Source organism: Ascaphus truei, chromosome 4 (genome assembly GCF_040206685.1).
Source record: "Ascaphus truei isolate aAscTru1 chromosome 4, aAscTru1.hap1, whole genome shotgun sequence".
NCBI lineage: Eukaryota > Metazoa > Chordata > Amphibia > Anura > Ascaphidae > Ascaphus > Ascaphus truei.
In genome coordinates, this window is record NC_134486.1 from 326031726 (window position 1) to 326046543 (window position 14818).

A 14818-nucleotide genomic window follows, 5' to 3' on the forward strand; every position below is an offset into this window, starting at 1 on the left:
ATAAAAAAATGAAAACATTTAGCTCCCTGTTTTGGTGTATCATCAAGAGAAACATAACAGTGCTCTTAAACCCTTATTTATACTAGAGAGATTACAAATTCAATAGAAAAATTGTGCCAAGATGGGGTTGACATAAATACTCTGCAACATAATTGAAATGGTTTTGAAAAAGGTCGTTATGGGTAATCATGGGTTTTGCCAATGGTGAACAACATTATCCGACTATGGCCATTCTCTTAATTGAAGGAAGACAATGAAATATTCAGCTCACGGTTGTTCAGCTGCAAAGGTGCAGAACTTGAGGGTGGTTGAGCAACGTATTCTTATTACAAATCACTTGGTCTGTTTATTTTTCATGTGGAGCACGACTGTTCAATTTTAGCCTAAATAATTGAAATTAAACATGCATGGTAAAGTGTATAGGAGGCAGATCAATGCTATGGTCTGCGTCATGATCCCCAATTACCACCTGCGGTCTAAGGTCCACATTTTAATGCCATAATTTACATAGAAAACAACATTTGAATATATCTATTGACAAAGTGCCAACATTCATTTGGCAAAGTATAGATATGGAAGCACTAGCTCAGGCATACTGGTGAAGGTCCCAAATAGGAATCACGTGTCAGTTGCTGAAGATAATTTATTATACTGTACCTATTACTATATTATTATTTGAAATGTACAGGCGAACGTATCGTCAGAAATATAGATTTAACTATGCAAGAATTCGTTTCAGCTGATTTTTCTACTCCATTTATAATAACGCTGAAGAGAGGAGAGCAATATTTCACATTCTTCCTAATTATAGTAATCAAAGGTTCAGCCTTTCACCTAAACTATTTTCACTACCAAAATGGTCTGTAATTCAATGTTTTGCAATGTATTGCAGTCCTTTCTGGATCCAAAAGCATTGACTTAATGAAACCCCAAATCCTCATGAAAATGTCAGTTCACCATGTACTGTAATTAACTCTGAATTTGTATCTAATTCAGTCTGTGTTTGAATGCTACATTTTACAATACAACGGCACTGTGCCATGTAACGTAGGCCCTGTGTAAATTATATTTCTAAGTAGAATAAACTAAGTGATATACTAAGTTTGTTTGTGGTCCTGTATTTATTTTTATTTGGAGCCTGGAGAATATTAGTCAAATTTGTTAGCTCAGATCTTCTATATGAGGAAATAGTGAGATAGAAAAGAGTAAGGAGACAAACCAACATAAATACTAATGTTCTAGAGCTTGAACAGACATCAAGAACAACACCAGCTGCCATATTTGTACCTACTTTGTAGGGCTGCAGGTATGCAAGGCCTTCAAATGAGGCTTCCAGGTAGCAATGGAAACCGATTTCTCATCAGCCGCATAACTACGCCATACACACTACGTGCAGGATATATGATAAAAAAAGAAAAACAAGGCAGAAGGGAGCAGGGGGATAAAACAAAAATTGAAAAGCAGATTAGTAAACCAGTACAAGTCATGGCTTTATTCATCATTCATAGCATTGATACATGCCTGAGAGGTGGAAGAATACTTTCATAATATCGCCAGGTGGCTGTCAAGTATGTTCGACTGGAATCAGTAGAATAAAACCGCCACGTAGCCTGGTTTGAGGAGAAAATAAAAAAGCACAAGGGAACCAACAAAACATGAAATAGAGGAAGAATAAAATTGGTTAAGGAATATTAACGCTTTGCTCATACCAAGTGCATTACCTGTTAGGTTTGCTTAATTTATCGCATGACAGGTCAAAATGCTTAATCAAAGCATTCATTAAAATATATTTATCATTGCCCCTTAGACAGAACCACAATTATGTGCTATTTTGTGACATAGGAGAATTGCACAATATTGCGTCATCCTCCATAGGTTTGTGTCCGGAATATGATTTCTAATGCTTTTTATATGGGCTTTTTAATAACGGGAATAAGCTTTCTGAATATTCTTATTTTACAATTACATCATTTCCAAGATGTTTTATACGAACTGCTTAGTTGGAAGGAAACGTTTGTGAGAACCTTTAACATGCTTGCATGTAGTTACTGTATATTTGTGATCATCTGAATGATATATATATATATAATATGTAAATATATATACAGTATATTTGTAGTATTCTCATAGATCATGTTTCTCACTTGAAATCATTCGAATAATGAGTGTGTCATCATCTAAGCATGACTGCTGTAGGTGTACTTGTGCCACTCTGTCACTTGTTTTGTTAACACAGTACTAACACACTATGGGTATTCTACATCAGGTGTGCAAACTGGGAGTGCAAGATTTTTTTGGGAGGGCGCAGCAGTTACAGAGGCCCCGTGCTCTTCCCCAAGGCATTTCAATTAAATGCCGGAGGACCGCACAAGGCCTCTGTAACTCACTTACTGTGATTCAGCCAGTTACGGGCAACACATCACCATGACAATGTGGCGTCAAATGACGCAGTGCGTTCATGGGATGTGACGTCACATGACCCCATGGCATCATTTGACGCCTGTTGCCATGGCAACACTACGGCAAATGACGCCGCAGGGTTACGTGAAGTGACGTCACATGACGTCGGCTCACAGGTAGGGGGGGTGCGAGCACTGGGGGAGAGCAGGCAGGGGTGCACAGCATAAAGAAGTTTGTGCGCCCCTGCTCTATATGATTGCCTATAGAGACCGCATCTGGGTTTTTTTTATTATATAAGCTTGCAACAACTAACTTTGCAATGTTTTGAGTCTAACTTAACGATAAACATTATCATTACCAAATATATTTGAAGCGTTTGCTTGGTTCTTTCATTTCCTATTAGTGAGGCCTGTAAATTTTTGAATTTGTATTTAAAGATGTTATGACATTGTACGATGCAGATCATGCATTTATATAGTTAAGATACAATAGCATTTGAATAACAGCTTAAGGAAATGGTTTCAAGTCAAACACTTAATAGTGATAAAAACAAATTCAGCAGATACAGTACAGATAGATGTAGCTGACGTTATTGCTCCAGTTAACACAATCAGTTGCGTTAATGCTAGCACTTTATTTAACAGTAGTGTTATTGAAAACAGTGGTAAAGGAGATAACACGTGTTATTTAACGTGTTATTTTGTGCGTTAAGTCGCATTAATGGGGATAATATCATGTGCTGCATCTGTGTATGTACCAATAAATATAAACAAGCAAACACGGTTAATTAAAACTACAAGTTATTGGATTCAACAAAATTGTGATTGTACTGGTTTGTATGTTTAAATAATTTATTCTCATAAGAGCCGTCAAAAACTTTACAGAGCAAAGTGTCTACCAAGGGAAAGAGTGAGTGGTATGTTCAGTCAGGTGTTGCAGTAGAAAGCTCCAGCACTATAGGGTTGGAAGGTATTTTTCACATTGTTAGAAAACTATTGCACAGCTCATCCTATAGTCTGTGTTGTAGCAAAACAAATGTAGGGAGAACATACTGGAGGCCAAATAATTGCATTGTTCTGAGACCCATCAAACCGACAGCAACATTATTATTATTGTTGAATTGCTTAGTGATAACATATTTATTTATGTATATATATATATTATTTATATATATATATATAGTCTTGTTTAAGGGCAATAATATAGTAATGCATAGAGTAATTGCAAGTCATATTATGATATAACAACAGTTACATGTAGTTATAAATTAAAACAGATCCATCTGCAAGGGGACGTACATAACACAAAAGCAACGAGTTAAAGTGGATACAGCACATTGGAAGAACAGATATGAAGGAAGCATCATTATCATGACTATTAGAGTTTTCTCATGTGGGCACAGCCATGTACTGTAGGGTAGGCCGAAGAGGTTTGTTATTTTGAAAGGCTAGTGCAATCTCTTGGTATAAGACTTTAAAACAGCAACCTGCACTGCTTTTAATTTTTATTTTATTTTAAAGTATTGTACCCAATGTCAGTAGCTACCGGGCAAGAATGCTTATCTCATAAATACAATATAGCTGCCGGGGTCACCCTCAGTCTGGCAGCCAATAGGGAAATGAGGCTTCATCAGGAGTACATTGTACCACGAGTATCCGAACACTTGCCTGAGAAAATCTGGGGCAATCTCCCAGTAATGCTCCAACATTTCTGTGACATTTCTGAAGACAGACTAATGGCCCCTCGGATTAACCTAGCGGGGGTCCCTGGCAGTCCCATTCAAACTGAATGAGACTGCCAGGGACCCCTGCTGTGTTAATTTGTTGGGCCATTAGTCTGTTTGCAGAAATGTCACAGAAATGTTGCAGCATTACTGGGAGATTGCCCCAGATTTTCCCAGGCAAGTGTTCGGATAATCGTGGCTGCATCTGTAACTTCTTTTTAGGTCCCTGATGGTCATATTTGCAAATGTACCCCTTGATGTGCTGTGATTCAAGGCGGTCTCTGGCGGTGCAACCGCCATGGATCAGCTATGGAAACCTCCCATTCCAGGTACCATAAAAAATGTAATTCTGAGGGCGACTGCTGTTTTAACAAGTTGTTTTTGCAGTACTTGTATATCTTGTATATTTTTGCCATTTTGGCATGAACATTTGCTATAAGCTTTGAGAATTTTGTTTACAACTATCTTCACTTATTTGCGGTCTTCTTTAAATGACGTTATAAATTGTGTTTGAAAAATAGATACAGTGCAGCAACTATTGCCTACAAACTAACAACTGTAAAGCAGTTGCTAATACTACTAATGGAGACAACGATAGTCGTTTGTCTCCAGATCTCTACACAGCTAAGAAGTGATCAGCAAATACCAGACATAGGGCAACATCTGTAATAATGCTGCTGAGCACTGTTTTCTCTTGGCATATCAAAGCAAGGAAGTTAGAATGCAGGAGATGAGGAAAAAGAAAGAAACGAGAACGGAAGGAATAAGTAAAGTAGAATTCATATCAGACATGTAGTTTGTATATCAAACAAATTCTGTTACTGCCATGCAGCATGTCAGTGATCACATATTTTGTCCTCGCATATCTTTATCAAATGTAAGAAACAGAGCTTGATATATTACATAGGTTTATTACATAATACGTCTATGCCTGTTCTGACAGATTAATCTTACTGATGCATACAAATGGCAGAAAACATTCTTATGGTAAATACCTAACCTGAACCCATTGAACTTAGAAATGCATATTCCAAATGACTCTTCGAGGCTTATTTTAATTCAGAAACTGTAAACCCAGTAGCGTCGAACATAGACTCCATGGCATTAGTAATAAATAAGTAAAGGAGAAGGGGGTCATGAGAAACACCAGAGATAAGAAGTTAATAAAGAGATCGGAGCGAGAAAATGTGAAAGTGAAAGATGCAAAAATAATAAAAGGTAGCCTGGAGGAAGACAGAAAAATAAGTGTAGAAAACAAAGCTATAGATGAACAAATATAAAGTGAAACTATCTATTACATGTAAATCAAGTGGAAAGAAAAAAGGCTTATTTGACTTTGTTACCAAGAGGCACAGTTCTGGAATAGCTGGAACAAACAATACGGCAACTAATTTCTTTACAAGCAGAAAATTGTGATACAATGTACAGACATTTACAAAAGGCAAAATAAAATGTAGAGAGAACAAAAACAGTAGCTTAACTAAGGAATGCAGAGAAAATGCATGTTCAATGAGATCATCAAATCACTTGCATTAAAATGATAGTTTTCACTCCTCTTTATCTTTGTAGAACCTAGACCAGAGATGGTGAACCATTGGCACGCGTGCCACATTTGGCATGCCAAGGGAAATTGTTTAGCCTGCACAAATGTTTGAGACTGTAAATTAAACCAAAACTAAAGAATACTAACCTGCCTCTCTCTCAGTCTGCCTGCTTCTCCGCATCTACATAAGTCTCCCCAACAGAAGCCGGCTCAGTCAGTGACGTAGCGTGCCCTAATATCCAATATAGATATGCCCATATATGGATATGCACATAATAGGGAATCCTATGCCATGACCAGCTGGCTTTCTGTTGGGGAGACACGTGGAGAGGCAGGGATAATGAGAGGCAGGAGGGCGAGGCAAAAGAGGAAGCCTGGGCCCAAATTCCGCATCACCAACAAGGTAGGTGTGTGTAGTATTGTGTGTATTGCTGTGTGTATTTTGTGGGGGAGGGATATTATATTGTGGGGGGGTATTGTGTGTATTGGGGGGGGGGTATTATGTGTATTATGTTTATTATGTGTCTGTAACTGTTTCATAAGCCTATAATATATATTTTTTTAACTGTGCATGCTATGTCTTGTATATAATGTATGCCCTGTTCATTTATGTAACTGTATTTGTAACCATGTATTATTTGTCTTAACTCTATGCCCAGGACATACTTGAAAACGAGAGGTAACTCTCAATGTATTACTTCCTGGTAAAACATTTTATAAATAAATATTATGGGGGTATTATTGTGGGAAGGTTTTGGGGGTATTATATTGTGGGGTGTAGTATATTGTGGGATAATTATGTGTATTGTGAGGGGTATTGGTGGAATTATATTGTGGGGGTATTGGGGGTATTATATTGTGGAGAGGTATTATATTGTGGAGGGGTATTATATTGTTGGGGTTATTGTGTATATTTTGGGGAGTATTATATTGTAGGGGTATTGGGGGTATTATTTTGTGGAAAGGTATTATATTATATGGGCGTTATTGTGTGTATTGGGGTGGTAGTGGGGGGGAAGGTAAAATACAATACATTTTTGGGGCACACAAAAAGTTTTCTGATTTTTTTAATGCGTTTTGGCACTTAGGCCGAAAAAAGGTTTGCCATCTCTGATTTAAGCAAATACTGTACTTTTTTTTAACATAAAAATAATTAATAACATTAGAGGGACCGTGTCCAAGCAGGAAACAGAATAATAATGTAAAGTTAAAGAAAAGTGTAAGTAAGAAGGTAAAAGGAATAAGAGATCATATACCAACAATTCTGAACGTGTGGAAGCATAGTACTGTACTGGGATGAACTGCTCTGAGATTGGAGCTCCATAGTCAAGCCAGAATATCATTGATACAATACTTTAATTGAAATACATTTACATGTAAACCATTGACTGTATTTGGATCTGTGCATCATCACAGTAAATGTTTAAACACAGCAGGTTATTGTTGCTTCTATTACAATACGTATAATTCAAAGTACAGCCTTACATTCTTTGCTGGGTGAGAAACCTTTTTTATTCTCAGGAATAAATAATAATTAGTTGTCTCCACATTATTGTATTAACCACAAGACTTTAATTCATGTAAAGCGAGACAATGGAAAAAAATGACATTTCAGGGCAAAGCCCATTCATTTGTGATTTTTTTGTGTGTATATAACAAACTGGTTATATGGGCAGATCACACCACTTTAGAACTGCAGCTCGACCCCGTTATAACGCGATCCGTTACAACACGAATCCGCTTATAACGCGATGCAAGCGTGGATCCCAATTTTCGTATGTATGAATACTTTACAAAACAATTATTGGTATCTTAAATACTTTATTGTACAATGCATACAATTGAACATTATTTCTAACGCGATCCGCTTATAGCGCGATGTGATTCTTTGGACCCCAAGCACAGCGTAATAAGGGGGTTGAGCTGTATTTGCAACTAATAATCTCAGTTTACATATATTTTGTTGCCACTGATTATGCCAATATCCTTTGTCAACATGACAACATAAAATTCACTCTTAAAAATTGGCGCACAAATTTGACTACAATGAAATTGTATGTTGTGGCTTTATAGTGCAAACGGATGTGTCAGTTCTAGTGAGCATGCTTTGTATTTCTCTTTGTTCTTTTGTTTGCTTATGGCTGTACAGAAGAACTCATTTAAACACTGCAGTGTTGTTGTGGCTCAACACAGTTTGTGACTGCCAAACATTCCAAGAGCTATAGTACACTGCGCTGTGACATTGCTGTGATCTTTGAATGAGCCTGACAAAGTTGTAGCTGTCATTGGTTTCTTTTGTAAACATTTGATGTGCTCTCACACAGGGGCCAAGTGACTTCTTGATTAAATATTTCCAGCAGGTTTATCTGGTTATATTGAAAGCAATTCAGGAGAGAAAGGATTTTCCATTATAACATAATATGTTATGTTGCTGCTTGCAGTCACCCCCTCTGTGGTAAAATTGAATACAAAGCATGAATTTGGTCTCAGTTGTACATGATTTTGAATGCTTATCCACACTAAGATCTAAGTATTATTTTTTATGTTGGGTTAATAAAAGGTATCTCAGCCAGCAATGAATTTCATTCTTAACCTTAACATTCAATCATACCGCATTTTTTTTTAACTCTCATTCGAACCTGGAGTATGAGAAGCCATATATTCATCAGTGTCTTATATAACCTTTATAAAACTGTTCATTAATGTACAAACTATATATTATTCAGTTAGGAAAACATGTAGAGAAGTATAACATAGCCTAACATTGTTTACCAATGTTTACTGTATAGTTGTACATAAAACTCAGAAGGATCCATTCCATTTGCCAACTCTTACCTGAATTAAACTGGCTGCAGGATTTCTTCTCTTCTCGAAATGCTTCTGCCGGTGCTGTTCCTGAACTTTCAAAGCAAAGCCTGAGCCGAGAATGCCCTGTAATATATTTAATATAGTAGTTTATTTATATTCATGCATTTTTGCAGCAATAATTCAATACACATACAGAGATATATGCAATGCCTAATAGGGGCTGTTTTATGGCATATTGCTTCTTGTATAAAGTAACACACATGAATTAAAGCAATGTCATTCTTTTACAAGCAACTATGAGATGCAGCATTCACTTTACTTCAACTGTGGGGTCCCCCAGAGGTGCTCCGTGTTCCCCAATTCTCCCTGGCACGGGACATAAGGTCACTGTTTCTTTACACTATCTAAAGAATATTAGAGCGGTGAATTATCATCTATATGTTTGTTAGATGTAACTTAACAGGGAGAGCATTGTTAGATCCGTTGTTTTTTATGTGCTTTACCAAATATTTTGCTTTATGATATGGATATGACCTTTGTTATGATGGATGTTCAGTGCTGAAATAGGGGTCGCTGCTTAGTTTAGTGACTTGGACATAGAAGACCAATGGCATTTATTTCCCTTGCGTTGCTGAACCTTTGTGATTAACAAGAAACTCCATATAAGGAATGAAATTGGAATACTAATTGGGAGTTCCATAAATAAATGTGGTATAAAAAGCATTTATTTAACATTTAATTATTTATTGTAGATTAGATATAAGTCAGTTTTTCTTTGTTTTGGGGTCTGGAAAATGTTTCCCTATAAAAACACCACTGTGTTAAAATAATTAACTTTCAAACACAAGCTACATGTCAGTTTACAACAGCAACAAACCATGCAACATGATTTTATAAAGTCTCTTCCAAGTTACTAAGTCAGTCATTATCTTGACATATATAAAATAACAGCTTGGTATCATCCTACTGTACTTCATTGATTGACTGCTTCTCAGGTTTCTTTGGTCACTTTTTCACTTTAATTGGTCTAGTATAATCAAAATTGACAACATTATTGTAGTTTTAAACTCTATCTGGTGCCTTCATTATAAACTTTTCAGACAGGCATTGACCTAAATGAGAATGTAAGCTCAATAATACAAGTCTCCGGTGGACAGAGACTAATATGCAAGCAACAAATCAAAGCCTACAATCTAAAAGGAGGGAATTAATTCCATTATTTCTAATAGAATAGTGTACAGGCATACCCCGGTTTAAGGACACTCACTTTAAGTACACACGCGAGTAAGGACATTTCGCCCAATAGGCAAACGGTAGCTCGCGTATGCGCCTGTCAGCATGTCCTGAACAGCAATAGCGGCTCCCTACCTGTAACGAAGCTGTGCGCAAGCGGGGAGACTATAGAGCCTGTTACAAATGCGTTATTTACATCAGTTATGCACGTATATGACGATTGCAGTACAGTACATGCATCGATAAGTGGAAAAAAGGTAGTGCTTCCCTTTAAGTACATTTTCGCTTTACATACATGCTCTGGACTCATTGCGTACGTTAATGCGGGGTATGCCTGTACACTTATTTAAAAATAGGTTCCCTTATAAACTGTAAGTAGCGTAAGGTTATATGTTAGCCAGGAGAAAAAAATACATTTGTCAGCAAATATTCGAATAGAAATATTATATTGTTTAAAAAATGTAAGCGTTCGAGACTGTAAGAGATATGTTAATTGTATAAGACAGTATAATTTACTCTTATATTGGACAGTAGCATTATTAAAGGCGTTTAGAGAAGGTTCCTTGCAAGGGGAGTTGGCATGTGATGCAACCAGGAAGAAGTTGTACTCTACAACATGGGTGGTTATTGTTTCTTATTAAAACATTTTCTCTCTCATTCAAATGTTTTGCTGCTTTATAAACTCACAACAATCATTACTGAGACTTAAGTTACTTCTTTAAGAACATTATGTAGCCCTTTTTCTGACACTCTAAAGAGACTACGGGTACTGCACACACCTGTGGCTCCAGGAGATCTGAGCCTCTGCTAGCTGGGAGCCTGGGGTTCACTTAATTAGCGCAGCACCTCCACTTACCCAGGATCCCCATCATGTAAGATTCCCCCGGGCAAGAAATATAACAACACATGCTTGCAACCAGTTTTACTGTAATGCAATAATAACCTTATCACTCTATATTGGCATCGACACATAACATATAACACTTATACTATATGCTTATCACTTATACACTAACATAGCTAACTGGTAATGTATTTTATAACGTTATTGGCTCCGCCACGCTCCTACGGAGTATTGTCCTTATAACAGTTGTGGCTCAGCCACGCTCCTAATGAGTATGTCTCTGTCCCGTCACCGCGTGCCCCACACACCGTGTCCTGGTACTAATAGAAAAGATTGCTCCGTGTACTTAGGCCTTCGGCCACTTCACTAGTGTCCCCAAAGAGTTACACCTAAGGCGGGATCAGCGCCTGTTGACTGGTGTTGGTGCACTTGCTGTAAATACCTTCCGGTCACGGCGGTGACCGGTAACAACTTCGAAAAGGGTCAGACGAATCCACAGCCTGCCTCTGGTGTTGCAATGTTCAGCTGTCTGGTCCCAAACGGCTCGCAACCACCTTGCTCCACACACTGGTCCCTAACTGCTATACAGTAAGGTGAAAGTTCTCTACCACTATAGGGCGTCCCTGCAGCACAGCAACCTACTGTGACTCAGGGGATACTCTTAAGGGCCTGTGCGGATAGCTGTCACGGACCCTCTGCACTCACACTACCTCCTCCAGCACCTTCCGGATCTCCTCTGCCTAGCGTGGTCTCTCCCCCACGCTTCCCTTTCCTCCTCCCGTAATCCCAGCCTTCTGATTGGCTCCTGACATCAGATGACTGTCCTAGCGCTCATGGGAGTTGTAGTCCACCAACGGAGCCTTTCCCTAATTGGCCCGTCGTTCGCGTGCTTACACTGCGCATGCGCGACCTCTCCGCTCTGTCAGTGCCCTCTGTGTGGTTACGCAATAACATGGCAGCGCCCTATACTGTCGGGCAACCGCGGAACCTGCACTACTCCCTCCAGGCACACACCGCATCCACATGAGGTACTTAACACACCCTTACAATTATTTGCTACATGAGGTCACATTCGCACAGTGTTAATATTCAGTATTTAAGTTACTGTATTTTAAATGCTTCTTCTCTACAGTTTTGCCAGCATCCTTTCTCTAGCAGAACATTGAACTTAAAAGTGCAATCTCGGGGCACCTGTCAAAAAAAAAACTTTTCTGAAGAATTTACCAATCCAATCTTCCTTATACAACTGTAACTGTGTTAAACAAGGATTTCGTTGTTTTGCTTCCTTGGAAATCAATGACAAATCCCATATCTTTATGGCCTCTTAATGGGGACATATTTCTCAATGAAGTGTTTTCTTGTTGAACCCTGTCCTTATCAGAAAGCCAATAAAGGCATGAAAAGTTAAATATAGACAGGGCAGTTTTTTCTGTATAAAGTTTTGTTAAAAACACTGACATATCACATAATATATTTGATAATTTATTGGGACCAAGTGCTGGATTATATACAGCAGAATGTTAAAATAACTGCGGTTAAAGAACCAGTAGCTTTGATATTTGGCAACTTGGAGGAATGGAAGATCATAAATAACGGGGTACAGAAGGTGATGAGGGCAGAAAAGAATTAAACATCTAATGCCTGTTATCCTTAAATATGATTAGGACCTATAGCAAAGAAACAGCAAAATGAACTGTGGGTAAGGGGAAGAGGTACAGAGGGAAATACAAATCCATGATATAATGCGGGAGACATACTGGACTTACATTCTAGATACTGTACATCCTAGAGGTTTAAACGACTACATATCCTTCAACTGTTTTCTTAAAAGAAGATAGGGCTCTTTTTACAGGTTGCATGGCTGCTGTTGTTGTTATTGCCTCTCTAGCAAGGACTAAGCTCTCACGAACTGAAAGGACTACGCATGTTGATCAGATTAATCAGGGGAGACGGATTGGGGTCAGCTGGGGTGATTTTTTTACCTGTTTTCACCTGCTGTATTGACTTTGGTTGGGGGTATATATACTGGGCATATCCTCAGTTGTTTCATGCCTAGTCACTTGAGAAAGACCTATTGGTCGAAACGTTGTGTGGCACAATAAATTAGCTTTATATAGAAAACCGTAGAGTGTTGGATCCTTCTTTTCCTTAGTATTGCCCTGGAATACACCTGACAGGTACTCCTTGAACCAAACAGCACTGGTAAAATTGTATGTATATTATTTTCATTGTTGAGTGCAGCATATCCCTTTTATTTATAATGCAGATAGACTCATTGATTTAAAATGTAATTTAGGTTTTTGTTTGTCATTTTCTAAAGTATATTTAATTATTTTTTTTTTTGTGGCTAACGAAATGCTTTTATTTGTGCGAGCTTTCGAGATACACTGATCTCTTCTTCCGGCGATGTTACATTGAATAAAGCAGGCAAAAACAGTGCATCCTGGAATGTGACCAGAGCCCACCCCTCCCCCCCGTGCAGCGCGCGACCCACGACCCGAGGCGCTAAACAGCCCCTGAATGCGAGCAATGCAAGAGCGCGCGCGAGCATGCAAATATAAATAAACAAAGAGCCCACAGTGCACACAGCACCCCACAAAAGATGCACGTAGAGTATTTAATTTTAATATATTATTTACTGGTTTAGTGCACTGTTAAATGTAAAGGAATCTCGTATTTTGTGGTCTTGTTGAAATGTAATATGTTTTTTGTTGTTATGAAAAACGTAATAAAAATGTCCAATGCTAAAACACCCCCACTAATATTGCACAAAAGCAATTGGCCAAGGCACCTAAGTCTCAGCTTATCATGTTTAACTTTACTAAATATTTAAAAATACTTACAAGTATTAGATTTCATAATAAAGAGATATAGACCCCTTAAACATGTCACTGCCCCTTTAAACTGGTTTCTCTCTTGATATTTTTGGAGGAATAACAAAGTGTGAGGGATGGGAAGTAGTGATCAGTACCTCCTGTTATGACAGGACTTCTATAATAATGGTTTTTGGTTTCTATAAATTGCCGAGTTAGCAGTCATTGTTCATGTACTTTCCAAATCAGCATGTACAGTAGCTGTGTTTAGTTTGAAAGGGAATTACCAAATATGTAACACTACTGGTCTGTTATTATCTTAGTAGATATAATGAATACTTTAACTGTCATCTTTAAAATATTTTTAGAAAGACTTTCCTTGGGGCTGAGCCTGCTGGATTTGAACATAAAATAAGCATAAGGAACTTTCTCTTGCTATGTTTTTCTTGGCTGAAAAGGTTTTCATTGTTTAATGTTTTGGTTCATGTAAAAAAAAGTCCTTGAAATAACTTGGGGACACCTAAAAAGGAACACACCTGGGAGTAAAGTTGCCAGGTGGCTTCTCCAAAAATACTGGACATAATGGTGAAAGGTGCAACGCACTCGAGACACACACATACACACACCCCTCTCACCTCTCTCCACTCCATGCTGTTTCCGCCTCTCCTTGGCTGCACCCCCTGGCTCCTGACACCTGCTTCTGATTGTCTGTATTACCCAGCAGCAGTGAATCAGGAGGGAGGAAGCTGCCCAGCCCCCTAGCAACAGCTCTGCTCAGGAAAATCCTGTGCCCACCTAAGCCGGTCAACTCACCATGTCCAGAGAGGTAATACCAGGCACACATGTCTAGTATTACCTCTAATTTTTTACTGGACAGAGTGCTCAAATACAGGACAGTCCGGTTCTATACTGGACACCTGGCAACCCTACTGGGAGATATGCCAATAGGACATGCAAAGTATATTTAAATTGCTCACACCCCACACCTCTTAAAAGATTGCCAAAATTCCTATCCTGACAAACGCTTCTATGGCACTTAACGTGACCCAATTAGGTAATGGACCTTATTTTCCTTCTTATTAACGGGAATCATCAAGGCTCATCAAATGCAGTAATAAGATCCGTTAGCAAAACCATGATCCTTACATTACCTGCATTTTTGCATACACTGCACATGTGCATTGGTCAAAGTTTAAGGCGCGTTATTAAGGCAGCGCTATTACCAGAGATTTTTATGGGTGTTCCCAAAAGCTAATAATGCAAATCTTGATATAATATGGAGAAATGTATCATTTGTACACTTATTAAAAAGTTCACTTAATGATATGGTATATAATGTAATAATGACTGTATAAAGTATGGGTGTACAATAATGTCTATCCATACATACCTTAACAATATAAATTAATATTTCATTTATATTAATGTACAATTAAAAAAAGGAAGAAGGACAG

At 38.1% G+C, this 14818-nt stretch overlaps 1 protein-coding gene across 3 annotated transcripts in view; it reads right to left on the reverse strand.

Moving 5' to 3' along the window:
- Positions 1-14818, reverse strand: part of KCNQ5 (potassium voltage-gated channel subfamily Q member 5) — a 699212-nt gene that overhangs the window by 149746 nt on the left and 534648 nt on the right. For all 3 annotated transcript variants that reach the window (XM_075598021.1, XM_075598020.1, XM_075598019.1), the window contains exons 7-8: positions 8502-8597; positions 1292-1386 (exon numbers count right to left, since the gene is read on the reverse strand). In XM_075598021.1, coding sequence (XP_075454136.1) covers positions 1292-1386; positions 8502-8597 — 191 coding nt within the window. The remainder of the gene's footprint in view (positions 1-1291; positions 1387-8501; positions 8598-14818) is intronic.